The sequence below is a fragment of the Capra hircus genome, chromosome 2 (assembly GCF_001704415.2).
Source record: "Capra hircus breed San Clemente chromosome 2, ASM170441v1, whole genome shotgun sequence".
NCBI lineage: Eukaryota > Metazoa > Chordata > Mammalia > Artiodactyla > Bovidae > Capra > Capra hircus.
Genome location: NC_030809.1, coordinates 50,250,278 through 50,275,971, shown reverse-complemented (window position 1 = coordinate 50,275,971; position 25,694 = coordinate 50,250,278). Strand labels below are relative to the sequence as shown.

The 25,694-nt window shown below is 40.9% G+C and overlaps 1 protein-coding gene across 4 annotated transcripts in view; it reads right to left on the bottom strand.

Annotated features, from left to right (window-relative positions):
* The window catches only part of ANKRD44 (ankyrin repeat domain 44), a 314,072-nt gene that overhangs the window by 122,870 nt on the left and 165,508 nt on the right, over nt 1-25,694 (bottom strand). For all 4 annotated transcript variants that reach the window (XM_018061342.1, XM_018061357.1, XM_018061350.1 and 1 more), the window contains exons 3-4: nt 23,849-23,927; nt 16,071-16,141 (exon numbers count right to left, since the gene is read on the bottom strand). In XM_018061342.1, coding sequence (XP_017916831.1) covers nt 16,071-16,141; nt 23,849-23,927 — 150 coding nt within the window. The remainder of the gene's footprint in view (nt 1-16,070; nt 16,142-23,848; nt 23,928-25,694) is intronic.

Here is a 25,694-nt window from a genome sequence, read left to right as displayed (position 1 = left end):
GCTACAGTCCATGTGGTTGCAAAGAGTCAGACAGGATTTAGTGACTAAACAACAACAATCTCTTACTGAAAAAGTTTGCAGACCACCTGGCCTAGCTCCCTGTTTGAATTGTCACAAAGTACAAATAGTCAAATCTGCTTAAAATAAAATTTTATTGTTTACTAGCACAAAAAAAGATCTTCACGACCCAGATAATCATGATGGTGTGATCACTAATCTAGAGCCAGCCATCCTGCAATGTGAAGTCAAGTGGGCCTTGGAAAGCATCGCTAGGAACAAAGCTAGTGGAGGAGATGGAATTCCAGTTGAGCTGTTTCAAATCCTAAAAGATGATGCTGTGAAAGTGCTGCACTCAATATGCCAGCAAATTGGGAAGACTCAGCAGTGGCCACAGGACTGGAAAAGGTCCGTTTTCATTCCAATTCCAAAGAAAGGCAATGCCAAAGAATGCTCAAACTACTGCACAATTGCACTCATCTCACATGCTAGTAAAGTAATGCTCAAAATTCTCCAAGCCAGGCTTCAGCAGTACGTGAACCGTGAACTTCCAGATGTTCAAGCTGGTTTTAGAAAAGGCAGAGGAACCAGAGACCAAATTGCCAACATCTGCTGGATCATTTGAAAAAGCAAGAAAGTTCCAGAAAAACATCTATTTCTGCTTTATTGACTATGCCAAAGCCTTTGACTGGGTGGATCACAAGAAACTGGAAAATTCTGAAAGAGATGGAAATACCAGACCACCTAACCTGCCTCTTGAGAAATCTGTATGCAGGTCAGGAAGCAGCAGTTAGAACTGGACATGGAACAACAGACTGGTTCCAAATAGGAAAAAGAGTACATCAAGGCTGTATATTGTCACCCTGCTTATTTAACTTCTATGCAGAGTACATCATGAGAAACGCTGGGCTGGAAGAAACACAAACTGGAATCAAGATTGCTGGGAGAAATATCAATAACCTCAGATATACAGATGACACCGCCCCTATGACAGAAAGTGAAGAGGAACTAAAAAGCCTCTTGATGAAAGTGAAAGAGAAGAGTGAAAAAGTTGGCTTAAAGCTCAACATTCAGAAAACAAAGATCATGGCATCCAGTTCCATCACTTCATGGCAAATAGATGGGGAAACAGTGGAAACAGTGTCAGACTTTATTTTGGGGGGCTCCAAAATCACTGCAGATGGTGACTGCAGCCATAAAATTAAAAGACGCTTACTCCTTGGAAGAAAAGTTATGACCAACCTAGATAGCATATTCAAAAGCAGAGACATTACTTTGCCGACTAAGGTCCGTCTAGTCAAGACTATGGTTTTTCCTGTGGTCATGTATGGATGTGAGAGTTGGACTATGAAGAAGGCTGAGTGCCAAAGAATTGATGCTTTTGAACTGTGGTGTTAGAGAATACTCTTGAGAGTCCCTTGGACTGCAAGGAGATCCAACCAGTCCATTCTGAAGGAGAACAGCCCTGGGATTTCTTTGGAAGGAATGATGCTAAAGCTGAAACTCCAGTACTTTGGCCACCTCATGTGAAGAGTTGACTCATTAGAAAAGACTCTGATGCTGGGAGGGATTGAGGGCAGGAGGAGAAGGGGATGACAGAGGATGAGATGTCTGGATGGCATCACCGACCCAATGGACGTGAGTCTGAGTGAACTCCAGGAGTTGGTGATGGACAGGGAGGCCTGGCGGGCTGCGATTCATGGGGTCACAAAGAGTCGGACACGACTGAGTGACTGAACTGAACTGAGCACAAAAAAATACTGTGCTAAGTCCAAACAGTCTAGTAAAGGAGGGCAGGTCCTATGTCAACATTCACAGGCCTCTGAGTTCAGCCCCTGCTATGCAGTGGTGGGTCTATAGTGAGTTTTGTGGGGAAGGGGCCAAACACACTTGCATCGCTCTGCATAATAGAGTGAGAAGCATTTAGAGCTTGGCAGGAAGGCAGAGAAGAGGACAGACTGAAGAGAGGACCTGGCCCTGCAACCTTGGGCAGAGGTGTACATCTGGATGGGAACAGAGTAAACAGGCTGAGAGGGAAGAGAAGAATCCCAGTGAAAGCATCAGGTGCAGGCTTGTGGACCTAGGCAACCAAAACTTGTATCTCCAGGAATTCTGTGGAATTGTTTGGAGAATATTAGACTTTGGTATGGTATGGTATGTAGTTTCTAGTCAGTCATATCTGTTTAGAACGCTAGGTGCCCTGACCAACAACTGGGTTATATCTAAAAATTTAGAAAAGGAAAAGGTTCAAGTTCATTGATCAGACAGGAAAAAAAAAAAATTGGGTTGAGTCTAATATATTTCCTTTCATGTGAACTTTAGGTAATTTTCACTTGAGTGCTCATTTTACCTTGATCAAGACCATCCCCAAGAAAAAGTGATCAAGACCATCCCCAAGAAAAAGAAATGCAAGAAGGCAAAATGGTTGTCTGAGGAGGCCTTACAAATAGTTGTGAAAAGAAGAGAAGCTAAAGGCAAAGAAGAAAAGGAAAGTTATACTCATCTGAATGCAGAGTTCCACAGAATAGCAAGGAGAGATAAGAAAGCCTTCCTCAGTGATCAGTGCAAAGAAATAGAGGAAAACAATAGAATGGGAAAGACTAGAGATCTCTTCAAGAAAGTTAGAGATACCAAGGGAACATTTCATGCAAAGATGGGCACAATAAAGGACAGAAATGGTATGGACCTAACAGAAGCAGAAAATATTAAAAAGAGGTGGCAAGAATATACAGAAAAACTATACAAAATAGATCTTCATGACCCAGATAGTCACGATGGGGTGATCACTCACCTAGAGCCAGACATCCTGGAATGTGAACAAGTGGGCTTTAGGAAGCATCACTACAAACAAAGCTAGTGATGGAGGTGATGGAATTCCAAAAGATGATGCTGTGAAAGTGCTGCACTCAATACGCCAGCAAATTTGGAAAACTCAACAGTGGCCATAGGACTGGAAAAGGTCAGTTTTCATTCCAACCCCAAAGAAATGCAATGCCAAAGAATGCTCAAACTACTGCACAATTGCACTCATTTCACACTCTAGCAAAGTAATGCTCAAAATTCTCCAAGCTAGGCTTCAACAGTATGTGAACCTTGAACTTCCAGATGTTCAAGCTGGTTTTAAAAATGGCAGAGGAACCAGAGATCAAGATGTGAACATCTGTTGGATCACAGAAAAAGCAGGAGCGTTCCAGAAAAACCTACTTCTGTTTTATTGACTACGCCAAAGCCTTTGACTGTGTAGATCACAACAAACTGTGGAAAATTCTTTGAGAGATGGGAATACCAGACCACCTTACCTGCCTCCTGAGAAATCTGTATGCAGGTCCAGAAGCAACAGTTAGAACCGGACATGGAACAACAGACTGGTTCCAAATAGGAAAAAGATTATGTCAAGGCTGTATATTGTCACCCTTCTTATTTAACTTCTATGCAGAGTACATCATGAGAAGCGCTGGGCTGGATGAAGCACAAGCTGGAATCAAGATTGCTGGAGAAATATCAATAACCTCAGATATGCAGATGATACCACCCTTATGGCAGAAAACGAAGAACAAAAGAATCTCCTGATGAAATTGAAAGAGGAGTGAAAAAGCTGGCTTAAAGCACAACATTCAGAAAACTAAGATCATGGCATCCAGTCCCATCACTTCATGGCAAATAGATGGGGAAACAATGGAAACAATGCAGACTTTATTTTCTTGAGCTCCAAAATCACTGCAGATGGTGACTGCAGCCATGAAATTAAAAGATGCTTGCTCCTTGAAAGAAAAGCTATGACCAACCTAGATAGCATATTAAAAAGCAGAGACATTACTTTGCCGACAAAGGTCCGTCTAGTCAAAGCTACGGTTTTTCCTGTAGTCTTGTCCATTGTAAGAGTTGGACTATAAAGAAAGCTGAGCACCAAAGAATTGATGCTTTTGAACCGTGGTGTTTGAAAAGACTCTTGAGAGTCCCCTGGACTGCAAGGAGATCCAACCAGTCAATCCTAAAGGAAATCAGTCCTGAATATTCATTGGAAGGACTGATGCTGAAGCTCCAATAATTTGGCCACCTGATGTGAAGAACTGACTCACTGGAAAAGACCCTGATGCTGGGAAAGATTAAAGGCAGGAGGACAAGGGGGATGACAGAAGATGAGATGGCTAGATGCCATCACCGACTGGATGGACATGAGTTTGTGCAAGCTCTGGGAGTTGGTGAAGGACAGGGAAGCCTGGCTTGCTGCAGATGATAAGGTCGCAAAGAGTCAAACATGACTGGGTGACTGAACTGACTGACTTTTGTACCAACACTCACTTTCACAGCTCAAGGACACTAAGAATAACCATTACATTTATTTCTCCACTTTTATGAAATGTTTCAACTTTGCCATTTTTCATTTTTCAAAATACCTACCAACGTAATGAATTGCAGTTTCACCTTACTTGACAAGAAGGGACTGTATCAAGGAATGCTTAGTTATACAAAGGAGGGGTTCTTAATTGATTTCCAAGGATTAACCCTTTTTTATTGGAAAAGACCATGATGGACTCATTGGGAAAGACCCTGATGCTGGAAAAGATTGAGGGCAAGAGAAGAGGGCAGCAGAGGATAAGATAGTTAAATAGCATCACTGACTGAATGGACATGAGTTTGAGCAAACTCAAGGAGATAGTGAAAGACAGGGAAGCCTGGTGTGCTGCAGTTCATGGGGTCTCAAAGACTTGGACATGACTTAGCTACTGAAAAACCCTTTTCTAAAATGAGAACGTAAGTAGTATAAAACGGTTATGGAATCAAATGCACAGAGATACAGGATACAGAATTAGAAAAGGCCTCAAGGGTCATCTGGACTGACCCTCATTTGACAGACAGCTTCATTTTATAGTCGTGATGGCTGAAGATGGTTTGCCAGCCTGGCTGTCTTAAGGGCCCGTGTGTTTTCTCCTAGCCCAGAGCTTACTCAGTGGACAGTATCAGGCAAGTACCCTGACCTAAATACTCTTAAATGTTAATTCTCCCTTAGTTATTTGCATTTTAAATTCTGAAGTTTTAGCCTGCAAAAATGGATGCATGCCTTTAATAGAAATGTAAAGTAATATTTTCACAGAAATGAAGTTTTGATTTAAAAAGACTACAATTCCTTTTTTTTTAAGTTGCATTTTTATTTCAAAAATTTTAGCTTGAAAGCATTTTACCTTGAAGAGGAAGTAATTCTATGGTTATTGAGGGAATCGATGATTTTTGTAATCAAAAGAAGTCTTTTTCCTGTATTACCCACTGGCTAAAAAATTACAGCTAGGAGTTTGCTCTGACAGAAATTCACTAGATGAAAAAGAAGCTATGTGGGGAATGGGAAGCCGAACACTTTCTGAACCAAGAAACAATACTTAAACAGTACTTCTCAAACTAGTTGCGGTGAAGGACAAGTTTTTTTAAATTATTTCAAATTCCTCATGCATAATTAGTAGAATAACAAAATGAAAAAAGAGACAAAAGATATAAATTATAAACTCAGTTATTTTCTCATTAAGTTTAGCAGTCATGAAATTACTCTATCAAATTTTTCTAAAAGTTTCTGAATGTTCACTCAAGTCACCACAGGAAAACAAAATCTCAGACTAGTCACAAGCCACACTATGAGTGGTGCTGCTTCAAAGCCTTGGTTTCTTTTTTAATGAACAAGAATCTAAAAGGATGCTGGCATTCCTCCTGAGTGGAACACTCAGCCTTACGACTGCAAGTTGAGCTTGTTGGATGACACTCCATGGTAGCCTCTCCTATTTGAGATACAGAAATAGCAGACAGAGGGAGGAACTGTCATGGGATATCACACTGGAGTGAACCAGAGATGGCATCTATAGTCACTTTATTTCTACTTTTTATGACTTTCTCCTTTTACAAAAGGTCGCGTCAACCCTGTTTAAGAAACAGAAACATGCACTTTGGCACATGGAAAAGATGAGAAGAAATAGGATACACGTGCCTTAAAAATGGTCGTCTCCAATATTTGTTTTTCTTACTTTCAAATGTGCATTGCATTAAGTGGTCATAAATTACTCATGGAAAAGTAATTCTTTATGATTATACAGAGTCCTTAGACATAAACAATGTCAAATTTTATAAACAATAAGTTGCTCTGGACCAAGGTCTGAGTCTCATGCAATTTTCTATACTGTCCAGAAAGCCTGGCAGGTTTCTGGCACCTAATGTATATTCAATAAATTTGAGTAGAATAAATATATTGGTATCAGTTCAGTTCAGTTGCTCAACTGTGTCCGACTCTTTATGACCCCATGAATTGCAGCACACCAGGCCTCCCTGTCCATCACTAACTCCCGGAATTCACTCAGACTCATGTCCATCGAGTCAGTGATGCCATCCAGCCATCTCATCCTCTGTCCTCCCCTTCTCCTCCTGCCCCCAATCCCTCCCAGCATCAGAGTCTCTTCCAATGAGTCAACTCTTCACATGAGGTGGCCAAGTATTGGAGTTTCAGCTTTAGCATCATTCCTTCCAATGAACACCCAGGACTGATCTCCTTCAGAATGGACTGGTTGGATCTCCGTGCAGTCCAAGGGACTCTCAAGAGTCTTCTCCAATACCACAGTTCAAAAGCATCAATTCTTTGGTGCTCAGCTTTCTTTACAGTCCAACTCTCACATCCATACATGACTACTGGAAAAACCATAGCCTTGACTAGACGGAACTTTGTTGGCAAAGTAATGTCTCTGCTTTTGAATATGCTATCTGGGTTGGTCATAACTTTCCTTTCAAGGAGTATGCGTCTTTTAATTTCATGGCTGCAATCACCATCTGCAGTGATTTTGGAGCCCCAAAAAATAAAGTCTGACACTGTTTCCCCATCTATTTCCCATGAAGTGATGGGACAAGATGCCATGATCTTCATTTTCCGAATGTTGAGCTTTAAGCCAACTTTTTCACTCTCCTCTTTCACTTTCATCAAGAGGCTTTTTAGTTTCTCTTCACTTTCTGCCATAAGGGTGGTATCATCTGCATATCTGAGGTTATTGATATTTCTCCCAGCAATGTTGATTCCAGCTTGTGCTTCTTCCAGCCCAGCGTTTCTCATGATGTACTCTGCATAGAAGTTAAATAAGCAGGGTGACAATATACAGCCTTGATGTACTCCTTTTCCTATTTGGAACCAGTCTGTTGTTCCATGTCCAGTTCTAACTGTTGCTTCCTGACCTGCATATAGGTTTCTCAAGAGGCAGGTCAGGTGGTCTGGTATTTCCATCTCTTTCAGAATTTTCCACATGAATGAATAACCAATTCTCTAAATAATAATATGCAAAAATTAACAAGACATTTATGTGTCTCAAAGTATGGAATGTAGACCACATGCATCAGAATTTTCTTTTTGAATTGAGCCCAGATTTCTGGGCTCAATTACAGGCTTCATCAGAATCACTGGGGCTGAGGTTCTACAACATGTACTTTGTGTTTGTGTTCGTGTGTGTGCATGTGACTTTATTCAAAAATTCTTTAAATTGAAGTATAGTTGATTTATAATATCATGTTAAATTGAGGTGTTAGTTTGAGACAAAGTGATTCCATTATATATATAAATAAGGGCTACCCTACTGGTTCAATGGTAAAGAATCTGCTCGCCAATGCAAGAGACCTGGGTCAATCCTTGGGTTAGGAAGATCTCCTGGAGGAGGAAATGGCAACCCACTCCAGTAATCTTGCCTGGGAAATCCCATGGACAGAGGAGCCTGGCAGGCTACAGTTCACTGGGCTTCAAAAGAGCTGGACACAACTTAGTGACTAAACAACAATATATATACATATGCAATTGTGTGTGTGTGTGTATATATATGCACGTACATATATATGAAATATAAAATATTACAAAATATTGAGTATAGTTCCTATGCTATACAGTAGGTCCTTGTATTTATCTACTTTATATGTCATACTGTTAGAACAGGTACTTTTAACAAGCACCGCAGGCTATCTGAATGCACACTAAATCTGAATACTACTCATCTACCTTCAAACAGGTTATAAGATGGTTATATTCTACTCATTCCAGTTACAATCTATGTTCTATATGTGATCTTTTTATTATCATAAAAATAATTTATAGAAAGCAACAACATTCTCGTCTCCCATATAATTTTTCCAGTTCTCTTAGTAGCATTTAGTCCAAAATGACAGTGTTTTTTAGAAGGAAGGGAAAAACATGATGTATAAATTTTAGCTATAAGATTTTTTTCCTACTCAGATTTGGAAAACATCTTTATACCTGTTGGACATTTGTCTGCACATATACAAAAATAGATATGCTTTATAAGTTGAACAAGTGTCCCTAGGGATGCCCACGTGATGAGAGGGCAGCAGTGTAGCACAGTGGTTAGGAGAACAGGTTCTCTGGATACACCCTCCTCCACTCATTGGCTGTGGTGTCTTAGGCTCTGTTGCTTAACTTCTCTGAGACCACATTTCCTAAATAAGGATTAATAACAGTGTCAGACTCAGAGAGTAATTAACTCTGAGGTTAAAATGGAATAATGTACAGAAAGTGCTTAGCACATTGCCTAGCAAGCAGTAACTGCTCAAAAAATGTTCATCATGACAATACTAATTTGAACACAACATTCTAATTCTACACCCCAAAGATGGGATACAATCATTTTCAATATTTCTAACCACAAAAGAGTCTCTGGGACAGAAAAGTAACAAGTTCAGCAAATCCTTTGGTACAGCCCCTCAGTTCATTAGAGAAGAAAACCCATATGCAAAAGGCCAGTCACATTTGGACACAGACCACAGTAGGCTCTATGGTTTTCTACTGGTTGTGTGCTGGCTGTCTACCTGCTATCTGCCCTCAACACAATGTCTAAGAAGGGATACTTCACATCCATTTGAGGCCCACACAAAACAGGCTTCTATAAACATATGTGGAACCCCCCAGGTTTCTTTGCATTTTGTTCCTTTATACACAGCTGTTCTTTTCCAAGGAAAAACAAAATAACAAAAAAGCAGCAAGAGTAAGCTAAATGGGAAATAATGTGAAATAATTTACATCAACACTCCAGATAATTCTCCCTGGCAGCCCAAAATCTTGCTCATGTATGTTACCTAGCATTGCAAAATAAATGTCTTTAATTTTTCTAAGAGACTCTTATTTCTTCACAGCTGTGGGAGCAGTCAGAGAAAGAGAGGGATGATTGGTAGCCTCAGGGAGTCAATAAGAAGACAATGCTGTTTGGCTCTAATTTCCTGTTTGGTGTCTTCTCCCTGGGGATTCCAGGGAGTGGGTGTGGAGTGGGGTGGAGGTAGGAGGAGGAGGTAGATTAGGCCCAGAAGGGAGTACACAACACAGCCTGGTCAGTATCAAGTAAGTCTTAAAGGTTTATCTCCACAAACCAATCTATTTTGAACAATTTTCAAGGGCTATGACCATGTCTTGATTTACCTACTTATTTGCAGAGGAGCTTCTACAATGTCAAGCATGGGTGGGTGTTTAATCAATATTATGACCTAATACTCCTACTGCTGTAATAGGCTCAGGAAATGAATTCAGCAAATGAACATTCTTCTCCTAGTCACAGAAATCCAAACAAGAAATTTGCCTGATGGAAAGAAGGCTCAGAAATGTTGATGTACACTGATATCTCTGACTTAAACTGATAATCTGTGTTGCATACTATTTTAGGAACTCATTCTGATTTTGCAGGATCCAGTGGCTTAACTTGCTTTTAGTGCGACACTCCCATAAACAAACTTCAAGTTAGTTTATGTTCCATGCATGAAAGATGGTTGCCACCTCCATTCTCTGTGCTGTGTATTAGCTCCATGTTAGCAGTTTTACAGAGAATCAGGTCAACACAGCTTAAATGGAAAACCCAATCTTTACTGAATCACTCAAAAAACAATTGTTTCCTGGGCAGGCCAGATGCTAAATATACAATGACAAACAAGGATATGCCGCTCGTTGCAAAGAACTTACTAGCTAGACGATCTTTTTTAATAAAACAGAATAACAATTTCAATGATAGTTTTATATTGTTCCTTCCACGTTAGCCAAGCTGAACTACATTTCGTGGAATTCCCTCCACTGTATTGTTCCATTTAGGGTTGCCCCCTTGAGAAAGCTGCATGTTCTGGAAGGGAAACATGAAACTACAAACTGATGGCCTGTTGGGTGTCAAGTGCTATGGTAGCTTGTGCACAGGGCCAGTGACCAGTAGCATCATTGTGTTGGCACAGGATGGTACCAGGTTGATGCTTCTTCAGATCCTACCACATCTTCTTCAATTACTCCTATTCCTGCGCCAGGCACGTGTGAGCTCAGAGGTGAAGCACACAGCTTCTGCAGGACACCCACATGGGCAATGTTGAGCAATGAGAGACAGATGGGGGCTCCAGGTTGTCCCTATTTTCCCCCATTTCATGTCTAGTTTTTCTTTTCAACTGCTGGCCCACAGTGACTTTAGGACCACACAGAAACCAAGAGGATAGCTTTACATAAATAAATAAACTTCCTCAGCAGCTCACACAATTGTGTAAGGTCTAATTCCTATAATAAATATCCACATTTATCATGGTGATTCTGATTCTCTGATTGAACCCTGAACCTTGAACCCTGAGAGGGATCAATTATCCATGCTTGAGATGCAAAGAGGTTTTAAAGACAATATAGGGTTTATAAGTCTTTCAAAGAAGAAATGGCATTTAATACATATTTGTGTAAGGAATATTAGTGTTTGCCAATCTAAGCAACAGACAGATATGCCCACTGAACTCATGTATCTTCTTTGACAAGTTCTAATAGTCAAACTCCAAAAGACCAGTCCAAACCTTCTCTGGTCTTCCCACCTTGCGTATGCTTTCCCCACCTGTTATTTAGGGGAGGCATAAAATAATAGCTTTTGAACTGTGGTGTTGATGCTTTTGAACTGTGGTGTTACAGAAGACTCTTGAGAGTTCCTTGGACTGCAAGGAGATCCAACCAATCAATCCTAAAGGAAATCAGTCCTGAATATTCATTGGAAGGACTGATACTGAAGCTGAAACTCTAATACATTGGCCACCTGATGTGAAGAACCAACTCATTGGAAAAGACCCTGATGCTGGGAAAGATTGAAGGTGGGAAGGGAAGGGGATGACAGGATGAGATGGTTGGATGACATCACTGACAATGGACATGAGTTTGAGTAGGCTCCAGGAGTTGATGATGGACAGGGAAGCCTGGCCTGCTGCAGTCCATGGGGACGCAGAGAGTCGGACATGACTGAGTGACTGAACTGAACTGAACTGAAAGTAATGGATATAGGATCTAATTAAAAAGGAGGAATGGGATGCAGCCAAAATGGCAGAATGGGAAGTGCCTGAATTCACCTCTTCCCACAGGCACACCACAACTGCAACTACTTACAGAGCAACCATCCATGAGAATGATCTGAAGACTTATAGAAAGGATTTCCCCAACAAAAGATATAAAGAACAGACTACAACAAGAGAGATAGGAGGGGCCAAGATGTAGTGTACGCAGGACCCATATACCTGGGTAAGAAACCCATAAATGGGAAGAATATCACAATCACAGAGGTCCTCCCCAAGGAGCGAGAGGTCTAAGCCCCACACTATGCTCTACAGCCTGGGATCCTACAGCAGGAAGATGAGTCCCCAGAACTTCTGCTTTGAAAGCCAGTGGGGCTTATGTTCAGGAGAGCCAGACAACTTAGGAAACAGACTGCTCTTAAAGAGCATGTGCAGAGGTTGTAGCTTGAGAAACGCCTGGGTTTCAGACCTACTTGCTATTCTTGGAGAGCCTCTTGAGAGGCAGAAGGTACCTAGGTTCACTTGAGAATGAAGACACTGGTGGCATCTACTTGGGGGAGCTCATTCTACCATGATGTCAGCACTGGCAAGTGCCATTTTAGAATCCTTCCAATAGCCTATTAGTGCTGGGGGCTTACCTACCCACTAGCACCAGCTCCACAGCCCCCAGGCTGCACAGCCAACCACTTGCGGAGCCTACCACATCCTCCAGTGGGCCCCCAACATAAGGTAGAACCTCACAGCTAAACAAGCTTGGAGCCAGCCTTGCCTCCCAGGAAGCTCACAGTAATTGACCTGGCTCCATCAGAGGAGGCACCCACAGCCCAGATGGGGGCACCCCTAGAGCACATAGCTCTGGCGACCAGAAGGGAAAGTGGTGTTGGATACCACAGGACGTCTCCTACATAAAACCACTTCTCTAAGATCAGAAAATGTACTTGACCTACCTAGTACAGGAAAATAAACACAGAGAATTAGGCAAAATGAGGAGACAGGGAAATATGCTCCAAATGAAGAAACAAGCAAAACCTCAGAAAAAGAACGAAAGTACAAATGAAGAAACAAGACAAAACCTCAGAAAAAGAACGAAAGTAGAGACAGCAACCTAACTGATAAAGGGTTCAAGGTAATGATCAAAAATGATCATTTTTTGATCATCAAAAAAGATGCTCAATGAACTTCAGAGAAGAATGGATGAAAACTTGGAGAATTTTAACAGAGTCAGAAAATATGAAGAAAAACCAAACAAAGCTGAAGAATATACTAACTGAAATGAAAGATACACTACAAGGAATCAACAGTAGATTAGATGATACAGAGGAATAATCAGTGATCTGGAAGGGTAGTGGAAGTCACCCAAGCTAAACATAAAAAAGAAAAAAAGGATTACTAGAAATAAAAATAATTTAAGAAACCTCCGGACCACATCAAGCATACTAACATTGCAATATAAGAGTCCCAGAAGGAGAAAAGAAAGAGAAAGGGGCAGAGAACTTACTTGAAGAAATAATGGCTAAAAACTTCCCTAACCTAGGGAATGAAATAGACATCCAGATCCAAACAGACATCCAGAGTTTCAAACAAGATGAACCCAAAGAGGTCCACATCAAGTCATACTATAACTAAAATGACAAAAAATTTATTTCTAAATCACTTTGTTGGAGAGCAGAAACTACCACAACACTGTAAAACAACTATACTTCAATAAAATAAAAATTTAAAAATATATTAAAATCTAAAAATTAATAGTAAGAGAAAAGCAACCAGCTATGTATAGTAAGCTGACATTCAGCAGACACTTTGCAAGCCAGAAGGGAGTGGCACTGTATATTCAAAGCGATGAAAGGAAAAAAACCTACAACTGAGAATACTCTTCCTGGCAAGGTTATCATTCAGATTTGAAGGAAAGATAAATAATTTTACAAACAAGTAAAAGCTAAAAGAATTCAGCACCACTAACCCAACCTTACAAGAAATCTTAAAGGGACTTCTCCTAGTGAAAAAGAAAAGGCCACAAGTAGAAATATAAAAATTATGAAAGGAAAAATCTCATGGGTAAAGGCAAACATATATGAAAGGTAGTAGATCACTTATAAAGCTAGTAGAAAGGTCAAAACACAAAAGTAGTAAAATCATCTATATCCACAATAAGTAGTTAAGAGATAAACAAAACAAAAAAATGTAAAACATGATGTTAGAAATATTAAACATAACAGGGGAAAATAAAAATGTAGGGGTGTTAGAATGTGTTTGAACTTAAGAGATCACTTGATGAAAGTGAAAGTGGAGAGTGAAAAAGTTCGCTTAAAGCTCAACATTCGGAAAACGAAGATCATCGCATCTGGTCCCATCACTTCATGGGAAATAGATGGGGAAACAGTGGAAACAGTGTCAGACTTTATTTTGGGGGGCTCCAAAATCACTGCAGATGGTGACTGCAGCCATGAAATTAAAAGACGCTTACTCCTTGGAAGAAAAGTGATGACCAACCTAGATAGCATATTCAAAAGCAGAGACATTACTTTGCCAACAAAGGTCCCTCTGGTCAAGGCTATGGTTTTTTCAGTGGTCATGTATGGATGTGAGAGTTGTACTCTGAAGAAAGCTGAGCATCGAAGAATTGATGCTTTTGAACTGTGGTGTTGGAGAAGACTCTTGAGAGTCCCTTGGACTGCAAAGAGATCTAACCAGTCCATTCTAAAGGAAATCAGCCCTGGGATTTCTTTGGAAGGAATGATGCTAAAGCTCAAACTCCAGTACTTTGGCCACCTCATGAGAAGAGCTGACTCACTGGAAAAGACTCTGATGCCGGGAGGGATTGCGGGCAGGAGGAGAAGGGGTCGACAGAGGATGAGATGGCTGGATGGCACCACTGACTTGATGGACGTGAGTCTAAGTGAACTCCGGGAGTTGGTGATGGACAGGGAGGCCTGGCGTGCTGCGATTCATGGGGTTGCAAAGAGTCGGACACGACTGAGCGACTGAACTGAACTGAATATATGATGTGTGTGTGTGTGTGTGTGTGTGTGTATATATATATATATACATACATACATATAACTTAGGTCATCAATATATATGTGTGAATATATATATATATATGCATGCTCAGTTTCAGTTGTGTCTGAATCTTTGCAATTCTATGGATTGTAGCCTGCCAGACTCCTTTGTCCACAGGATTCTCCAGGCAAGAATACTGAAGTGTGTTGCAATGCCCTTCTCCAGGGGATGTTCCAGACCTAGAATCAAACCCACGTCTTTTATGTCTCCTGCACTGGGAGGCAGTTCCTTACCACTAGTGCCACTTGGGAAGATCCATACATATATAAAACTTGAGATCATCAATATAAATGTGTGTGTGTGTGTGTATATAATAACCACAAACCAAGAACCTATAATGTTCCATGTGCTTAGTCACTCAGCTATGTCTTACTCTTTGTGACCCTATGGACTGTAGCCCAGTAGGCTCCTGTGTTCATGGGATTGTTCAGGCAAGAATACTGGAGTGGGTTGCCATTTCCTCCTCCAGGGGCTCTTCCAACCCAGGGATCAAACTTGCATCTCCTGTGTCTCCTGCGTTGGAAGGCGGATTCTTTACCACTGAGTGACTTGGGAAGCCCCCAAATGTATAATAGATATATATAAAAAAACAGAAAAAAATCTAAACAGTCAATATAGGCATCAAATCACAATAGAAGAGAACAAAAGAAGAAGAAAAAAAAAACTACAAAACAACCAAAGCAATTAATGGAATAGCAAGAACACATCTATCAATAATTACTTTAAATGTAAATAGACAAAATGTTCCAATTAAAAGACATATTTGCCATCCTCACCCAAATTTCCAGCATTCAAAATAGAATTATTTCCTGAGCACCTACAATATACCAGGCTTAGGATACATCAAGAAACAAAAAACAGATCCCTACTGTCGTGGTGCTTACATTTCAGTGACATATTTACCAAACTCGGCACTTTCAAACAGAACTGATTAACTTCCCTGCCCCTTGCTCCTTTGCCTGGCCTTCCCAGTTAACGATGTCACCGTTCACCCAGGGGCTTCTTTGCCATCTCACCCTCACTTGTTCCAAACCCGTCAGGTTTACACTTATCTCTGCTTGTCAACACTCCCCACTGCTCAGAGGACACCCAGGATTCTGCTACTTGACCCAGCCTCTACTATCAGACTTATCTTCTACTATACCCTGTGTTCCAGCTACATCGAACTGAACCCACCATTGTTCACAGCCATGACCCTTGTTCTTCAGCATGTTTGTTCTCCTGCCTCAGCCCTCTCTCCTTTTCTTGGCTTGGTAAACCTCTGCTGCTGCTGCTGCTGCTGCTGCTACTAAGTCGCTTCAGTCGTGTCCGACTCTGTGCGACCCCATAGACGGCAGCCATCCTCTAAGGACTAGCTTAACTGACGTCTCTTCTTGGAAGACTTCATCTATTCAAGAAGACAGTTATTTGCTTCTTCCTCCAATTCAGTTATGATACTGTACTGATCTACTTACCTGTTTGCATTCCATCCAGACTGAGAACTCACTGAAGTCAAGGATGATGCCATCTTGGACCACCCCAGGCAGCCCCTAACACCATGCCTGGCATGCAGTAGGTACTTAAATAAACAGCTGTTCAATTTGGTAGCCCTCTCGCATTAGAGGTTTTGCATTAGAGCCTTTTGCTAACCAGTGAGAATCCCTAATTCAGCAGAAAGCATTTTTCTCTTTCTAGAAACTGGAGGTTCTAGATTAAATAAGATAATCACTCACTTCACTTCTGGAGGCAACAGCCCGATGCAACGGGGTCAGCCACATGTTGTCCTTGGCATTCACACGAGCTCCTGGAACCAAACAGCACAGATTAGAGGCATAATACAGTCAGGGCAAGTTCTGCTGATGCGAAGTCAGATGCTGTATCTTGTGCTCTTGTTTGCCTGGTACAAACAACACATTTTGTTTGTTTGTTTGTTTTTTCTTTGTATCAATCATGTGCTTTCTGGCCAGACAGGAGGTGATACTGAGTCCAGTAGAAGAAGCAAGATCATGAGTTTAGAATGTCACAAGAATTAGGTTAAGACTAGAAGAGAAATAACAGTGTCTCGCTGGGTGGGAGATACAGTTTTAAGAAAGCTGAGATTCTCCAGAACTTTAGAAATATAGGTTCTGAAGAATGGAGAACTTCTCAAGGGTGTGGATATATGAATGTGTACTCCTGAATATAATATATATTCCTGAATATAAACTATATAATCACATGCATTATTTTATTTTTAGTCATTAAGCATATTTATCTCACAGGGCAGACAACATCCTTCTCAACAAATTATTAGGGAAGAGCAGTATTTTAACAAATGTATATTATACTAGAAGCCAGTGAGATGTCAAACAAATTTGTAAAATTGGGTTCTGATGAGACTTGATCTGGGCTAAAGGGATTAGCAGAAATCCATTTTATTCAAGACCCTAATTATTTCTCTGGAACTAGCCACATATTTCGGTAGGAAAAAGCCAGCTTCCATGGGAGCTTTTGAACAGACACCACATGAAGCCTCTGTGGGCTGTTCACAACTCCCTCACACTATGGGGTGGGCAGATAGGGTAACACAGCCATGTCTCCTCAGCCGAACTAGTTTGAACCAGAGCTGTGAAAACTGCCTATTACCATGAACAGCAAAAGACCTATTTTACTTCATGTTTTTTTATCATATGAGTAATACATGAATGTATTCTTCTTTTAAAAGATAGATTGTTATAGATTTAGGTAAAGTCCCTTTGAGAATCACCCCCAATGCTGGACTCTCTTCACTCCCTGGAAAAAACTACTACTTTGAGTTGGTATATGAGATTCTGATTTATGTCTTAGATACAAATATGTGTACTTGTAGAAAATATTTCCAATATTTCACTGTAAACAATGTTGCTAGGAACATCCATAAAATGACTCTATGCAAGTGTGTAAGTATTTTTCTAGGATACATAATTAGAAATGGACCTTCTGTGTCACTAACCATACACTTTTGGTTTTAACAGTTTCAACCCTTCAAAGTGTGCCAATTTATACACTCACAGTGAATGACTGCTTTATTATCTCACATTTTCATCAATACTTTATATTATCAGTTATTTATTATTATTATTCAAGGAATATGCATAACAATCTCTTTGAGTTCTTCTCCAGAACTGGGGCCACCACTCAAGCAGAGGATGGTAACTTCAGGTTGAGCACAAGATTCCTGGAGCACTGCCCAATTGCCTCACCACCAACCAATCAGAAGAAAGTCACACAGTCTGCAGCCCTCATTCCAAATGTTGCCTTCCTCTTCTGGGGACTGCTGCTGCTGCTGCTAAGTCACTTCAGTCGTGTCTGACTCTGTGCAACCCCACAGGCGGGGGCCCACTGTCTCTGGGATTCTCCAGGCAAGAACACTGGAGTGGGCTGCCATTTCCTTGTCCAATGCATGGAAGTGAAAAGTGAAAGTGAAGTCGCTCAGTCGTGCCCGACTCTTAGCGACCCCATGGACTGCAGCCTACCAGGCTCCTCCGTCCATGGGATTTTCCACACAAGAGTACTGGAGTGGGGTGCCATTGCCTTCTCCGCTTCTGGGGACTGGTGATGACCTAGTAGGCCTCCTGTTTGGCCCCTGTCTGTTTGGACCCTGACTGGGTCCAACAGTTTTGGGCTAAACTGCTGTTACGACAGAGCTTCCCAGGTGGCACTAGCAGTAAAGAACCCGTCTGCCAATGCAGGCGACACAGGAGATGTGGGTTCAGTCCCTGGGTCGGGAAGATCCCCTGGAGGAGGAAATGGAAACCCACTCCTATATTCTTGCCTGGAGAATCCCATGGACAGAGGAGCCTGCTGGGCTACAGTCCAAAGGATCGCAAAGAATTGGATACAACTGAAGTGACTGTGCATATCAGTTATTTAAAATACTGCAAATCTGATTGGAAGAAAATGGTCTTACATTTCTGTGTTGCCTATTTAACAATGAGATTGGGCATCTTCTAATATGTTTGTTTATTAGCCACTTGTAATTCATTCCCTGAGAACCATTTATTTATATTCTTTGCCTATTCCCCCTATTTTTCTTATAATTTATATGTATACATTTATACTGTAGCTACTGTTATTACTGTTTATGTATTCTAAAATTCTAAAAAAATGTTTTATGTAGATTCAAATGTGGCTTTTAATATCAAAATTCTTTTAAGGAGAAAAATGCCACTGAGCTTGCTGGGTAACATAAAGCAACATACACCCCATGTGTAACAAACACCAGCACTGTGTTCATGCAGCTTTGGACTCACTTGAGAAACTGAAAGATAATTAGAAATCTAGGGAGTAGATTCAGTCACTGTGTAAGCCTTCCATTCCTCCACTAATCCTCCTCCACAAGGTTGAAGAGGCAGCTGCCAGGGAAGCCACCTCTCCCAGAACCACAAAATTATTACGACAAAAGCAGAGTTATCTGAATGGGAACGTGTATTTCATCAGTGTCATCTCGTGAGACTGGCTTCCTCATCCTCTTCCTCTGTCTATCGGAAAGTCTTGTCTACATGTCAGAGGCAGATGTCAGATGGTTTGAGTTGAATATTTATAACTGATTTTCTAAAGGAAGCTTCATGTTATTTACCTGCCTGTCAGGCACCATTGTGCACTGAAGGACACAGAGTCAGCATGTCTAATGATTTAAAGGCAAATGCTTTTTCCCCCAAGCACGTTTTTAAATTTTTTTTTTAAAGCACCAGGTTATACTGATTCTCCAGAAATCAAGACCTAATTAAAAGTTATCAGGTATGAAATCTAATTACAAATTAAACACCTTTTTAAAAAAATCTTATCCCTACTACCGCTTGATTTTATTTTCATAGATAATAGGAGCAAAGAGAACTCTGAGCATATTTTCAGAGGCAATATTTCTGTTCTTCTCACAGTGTCATCTAGAAACAAGTAGGACAAAGAAAAAAGATAGATCAAATGACTAAAAATCTTATAGGCCAGCAAGAACAATTGATTCTTAAGCCAAAGTTTGGCTTTTAATTATAGAAATAAATATGAAAGAAAGATCACATGAAATATGATTATAATACAGTGAGATCAGCTTGCTATTGATTTTTTAAAAAACAAACAGACCAAATCTCATTATAGCCCAGGAGCACTGTCCTGCAAAGCAATGACCTAAGAAGAGTATATGATAATTCCAAATATGTGGCAATTGCTCAAAACATCTTAAAAACTCCCCTTGGAGTTGCCTTTGGGGCCAGTTTATATGCCTATCAGCCAATGGCCCATTACTTTATAATCACACTGCATTGGAGACCAAAATCAGCATTGCCTCATTTAATTACTCTTCTTTTTCTAGACCCCCCAAAAATCAAATCCAACCTCAAAGGATGAATATTTGTTATGCATGAAAGAATCAAAAGAATGACCTGCCACCAGCTCTGGAGGCAATTTGCATTGGGAGTGGTAATCACATTTTGAAAAATTACAGGAAATAATTTCATAAGAATACCACTTGTTTGGTGGCCTACATTCTAATTTATTTTTTTAAATTAATAGTTACAACTCACAAACACTCACATGTGACAGGGTGTGTAATCCCGGTTTTCTTCCTTCAGCTCAGAACTCTCTCTCTAACCCTGTGTGTTTCCAGAATTTCTCTACAAGGTCTTGTTACTATGGCTGTTTCTCTGTGTGCTCTGCTCTCTATATCTCAGAACTAGTCTCTTAGCTAGTTGGTTCACACTGATCTCATTCATATATCTTCAGGCAAATGATTTAGCAAGCTCTTGACCTTCTCTCTGCCTTAATCCTGACTCGGTCAGTTCCAAAACAGAAGCTACAAGCAGGTGGTGAAAATAAAGCCAGAAGCAGTTATAACAAAAGGAACTCTGCAAGGCCTGAATTCCTTGCTGTCTACTCAGAGACACTCAGGGTTCCATGTGCCTAGCTAACAAAAGATAATGTCAGTAGGAATTTAGTGGGCTTGAGTTACACTATGCTCTGTTAAGTTAATACAACAATGGAGAACACAGCTGTAATGGGAGACTCTGGCAAAGTCAAATGATTTGTCCAACATGGGAATCGTTAGCACCTCATTCATTATTAAACTGGAAAACAACTTGGTTGGATTCCCTAAAGGGTCAGCTGCCAGATGTAAGTCTAGAGATGAAATCACTGCTCTTGCAATGATATTTGCTTAGGAATATACTATGTAAAATGAATAAAGACCCTTTCAGGGAAATTAAAACCATGAGAATTTCAAGAGTTTGCTAAGTTTCCACAGTTGAGTAAAATTCCTAAAGAACCTTCACAATTCTCTTCCGTATCCTAAGTCTTCCTAAGTTCATGAGGGAAGGAGGAAAAAATCCATAGCATATGCCACCTGAAATTATACTAGAGGCATTAATAACTCAGTGATTCTTCCAAGATGACCAGGCTAAGGAAACAGGTGTACAGATCAAGAGATACAGAACAGTTTCTCCTGGCTCTGAATGAGCCGTTTAAAAGAGGCTGGGGTGCTCCATGCCCACATAAAGGAGAGGTGAAACCAAGTCTCTTGATTATCAGACCCTAGATGCCTGGGAGAAAATAGATGGATCACCTCCATGCTGAAGAATTAAAACCTTCCCCTTCAAATGTAGAAAAACAAACAAACCAACACCAAAAAAAGGATAGCTGGGGATATAAGACAAAGTTCTAAATCTGCACAGTCATAAACCAAACATTCCTCTGAGAACCCTGAGCTGTGTCTTAAAACAACACTTGGAAGGTAGGTAGAGTTTGCTGGGATCATTAGGTCTCATATCAAAAAAGTCTATCTTGCACCTCCACCAATTCTGCCTATAATTTTCTATGGGCCAAATTTCTACTGCTGGGGCAACCAGCCAGGTGCACACTGGCTCTTAGCCACAGACTGTGCCAGTGCCAAGCACTACATATTGTTTGGAACACAGCCTTGAAACATCTTTAGAATTATCAGAAGGAAGGCCTGTTCTCAACAGCACAAAAAGTACTCCACGAATTCTAATCTAACCTCCATGAGACGGTCAGAAGCATGTAGCACAAGCATTGCAAGGCATAGAATACTTGTTTCCTGAGAAAAGCTACCTCAAGAACACAACCACAGCAAAAATAAGGGCAATGTGAATCTTCCTTGTGCATCACACACCATTCTTCTTCAGTGTTCTCCACACCTGCTCCAATACTGTATCAGTTCCTATCTTTGCATAGCTGACTTTGGAATTCTACAATTTCCCTTTACTACTGCAAACAAAGGCAAAACCTTATTATTGGCCTTTTGCATAGTCTCTGGGCAGTGGCATTTCCTCCAGATTTGAATCTCCCTAAACCAAGATGCAGGTTAGGAAGCAACAGTTAGAACTGGACATGGAACAACAGACTGGTTCCAAATAGGAAAAGGAGTATGTAAAGGCTACATATCGTCACCTTGCTTATTTAACTTCTATGCAGAGTACATCATGAGAAATGCTGGGCTGGAAGAAGCACAGGCTGGAATCAAGATTGCTGGGAGAAATATCAATAACCTCAGATATGCAGATGATACCACCCTTATGGCAGAAAGTGAAGAGGAACTAAAAAGCCTCGTGATGAAAGTGAAGGAGGAGAGTGAAAAAGTTGGCTTAAAGCTCAACATTCAGAAAACGAAGATCATGGCATCTGGTCCCACCACTTCATGGCAAATAAATGGGGAAACAGTGGAAACAGTGTCAGACTTTATTTTGGGGGACTCCAAAATCACTGCAGATGGTGATTGCAGCCATGAAATTAAAAGACGCTCACTCCTTGGAAGGAAAGTTATGACCAACCTAGATGGCATATTGAAAAGCAGAGACATTATTTTGCCAACAAAGTTCCATCTAGACAAGGCTATGGTTTTTCCAGTGGTCATGTATGGATGTGAGAGTTGGACTGTGAAGAAAGCAGAGCACTGAAGAATTGAAGCTTTTGAACTGTGGTGTTGGAGAAGACTCTTGAGAGTCCCTTGGACTGCAAGGAGATCCAACCAGTCCATTCTAAAGGAGATCAGTCCTGGGTGTTTATTGGAAGGACTGATGCTAAAGCTGAAACTCCAGTACTTTGGCTACCTCATGCAAAGAGTTAACTCATTGGAAAAGACTCTGATGCTGGGAGGGATCGAGGGCAGGAGGAGAAGCGGACGACAGAGGATGAGATGGCTGGATGGCATCACCGACTTGATGGACATGAGTTTGGGTGAACTCTGGGAGTCGGTGATGGACAGGAAGGCCTGGCGTGCTGCAATTCATGGGCTCGCAGAGAGTCGGACACAACTGAGCGACTGAACTGAAACCAAAAGGAGGAAGAAGAAAGCCAGATAGCCTGCATATAATCCACACTGAGACTCACGCACATGCTTAGATCCATTCCAGGGATTTGTCCAGCAAATACTCAAAGGAGAAAGCACATGCTGGTTTTGGGTGAGATGTACCAAGTAAAGGTGCTTATGTGTTGTTTAGTCATGCAATCGTGTCCGACTCATTGAAATCCTATGGACTGTAGCCCACCAGGCTCTTCTGTCCATGGGAATTTTCCAGGCAAGAATACTGGAGTGGGTTGCCATTTCCTCCTCCAGCGGATCTTCCTGACCCAGAGATCGAACCCACGTCTTCTGCATCTCCTGTATTGACAGGTAGATTCTTTACCACTGAGCCACCTGGGATTCCCACCAAGTATATAGGTTTCCAAAAATGAAAACACTGGCATTTTAAAATCTGATGAAATATTTAAAATACACAGAAAAATAAATAGAACAGTATCACAAAGACCAGTATGACCACAACATGTGCTGGCCATATATTTACTCCCAATTTTTTAAAAATGAAGCATTTTACAGAATTACTGTCTCTTTTATACCCTCCCCTGAAAACATCTCTTACTCTATTTATCTCCTCAGAGGTAACTACTATCCAGAAACTGATGTTTCATTTTTCCCATATTTTTATGCTTTGATTACATTATAGTCATGTATCTAACCTAACCTCCATGAGGTTAAGTTAAACAAAATAGTACTGTTTTGCAATGCAATTTCGGTTCAGTTCAGTCACTCAGTCACGTCCGACTCTTTGTGACCCCATGGACTGCAGCACGCCAGGCCTCCCTGTCCAATGCAATTTAAAAATATGTAAATACACACACATATCTATGCGTATTCATGTAGATTTAAAGGAATCCATTTCCCTTCTTTAATTTTTAATTTTTTACAATGAAAGAAACAGATATCCAAATGTTCAGAATGCATCCACAATACTGGGCCTGACTACTTGTTAAGATGGTCAGGAATCAGACTTTCAAAGCAACATAAAAAAGTTTTACTGGAGAAGTCACTTTTCAATAAGAAGAATGTCTTGTATTGTCCCTTGTCTACTGACAAAATCAATGACCAAATAAATGTCCACAAGCACAATAAAGAAACTTTGTTTGGGTTCTTTGTAGCAGTCAATCTAGTAAATTGGTTATTTAAATTTTCACATGCCATTGACTTTTAAGTACAGCTGATATTTACCTGACAGAATCAGGAGTTCAATTATCTCTGCATCTCCCAGAAACGCAGCCACATGAAGTGGGGTTCGCTTCTCAGAATCCTGAAACGATGGCAAAGATAAACAAGTCAGTACCAGCCGGAGGTGCCTTTAGTAGATACAGTATAACATGTCACTTACTTGTGGGAGAGAGTGAAGGCCACACATCTATTCAGATGAGTGCTGGTTACACATTTCTCTCAGCATCTCCCCTAGTCACATGAAGGAAAGATCCCCATTTTTGTGTCTGTATGTTGTATTTGCCTCATTGCTCCTTTTATTAGAGCCCAGCTCAGGTCAAGGATGGCCCATCATGCACTGGATGATGAAATAATTTATCTTTAAATCTTCAGCATGGGTAAAAAAATTTCAAAGCTTCTACCTATCTTAACAGTACAGTTCAAAGCTTTCAATTACTTATTTTCTTTCTAAGAAAACCTAGTGAAACTATTCACAAGGACATGAAATATAAATACAATTATTTTCCATTACTCTTGCTTAGACCACTGCCCATTCATGTAATGCTTATTGAATGCCTACTGTGTGTCAGGAACCAGGTTCTGGGGACAGAGGGGTGGCTATGACTTCATGCCTTCATAAAACTTACCATCAAGTGGGAAGGCTGATAAAAGTCATGTAACCCAATGACACATGAGATCCTTTCAGATGGTGATAAAGACTATAACAAAATTAAAACAGGATAATGAGATCAAGTGACTGTGAAGATGGGAATAAGATTCCTTAGAGTGGTTGAGTAAGGCCTTTCTGAGGGTGCTGACACTGAAGCTAAGAGCTGAGGCAGCTATTACTAACTCTGTTGTACAGATGAGAAACTATGGCTCGAATAAATTAAGAAATGTCCTCAAGACTCCACAGGTATATAGCCGAGTCAAGATTAGACCTTCACCTGTCAGATTCCAGACTAAGTCCTTTGCATAGCTGTGAGGCAGCATGATAACAGGCAGGGGAAAAAAATACTGCTTCCCCATCTGTAAACTGGAGATAATACCTCCCTAGACGACTGATACAAGCATTCAAGACAATGTAAGTAAGTCAGTCCTTGGTAGGTATGAGGCTTGGTGTATGCACAGCAAGTGCTCCGTGGTAGCCATTATTGTCACAGCATAGATAGTTGTGGGATACGGAGCCTTCCCAGGACAGAACCCCCATCCAAGTCCTCTACCTGCCTCGTTTGTAGAAAAACTTTAGCTTCCAAGGCTGTCCCCTAGTTTCAAAAAACAAATTTAATCAAAATGAGAAAATGCAGGAACAAAGAAAAGAGAAAATAATACAGACATTCAACAAAATCTAGAACCTTCAGTTCCTCCTCAAGGGCTATAGATAATATCCTGAGCCACATCCTTGAGTTGTTTTGCAGATACTGAAACCTCCACCAAGAGGAAGAAGTTAACTGCATGCTGACATAAGCATGTAGATCCCAAACAAGTTGGAACCAGAATGTTGAGGATGCTGACACCCAACTACCTCACCCCCAACCAACCAGAAGAATGGCTATAAGCTGATCATACACCCCAAAACCCTCTCCATCACCCTGACTTTAAAAACCTTTCCCTGAAAGCCATCAAGGAGTTCAGGAGTTTAGAGCATCGGTCGCCCATACTCCTTGCTTGGCCTTGCAATAAACGCTGCATGTTCCTTCACCACAATCCAGCATCAACGGATTATCTTCACTGCACGCAGGTGAGCAGAACCAAGTTTGGTTCAGTAACAACATCTTCCCTCGAAGACTGAGAACTCTCATAGGGTACAGAACAGGTCTTACCTCTCTCCCTATAGTAGCACCATACTAGGTGAAGAAATGAAGTGAAG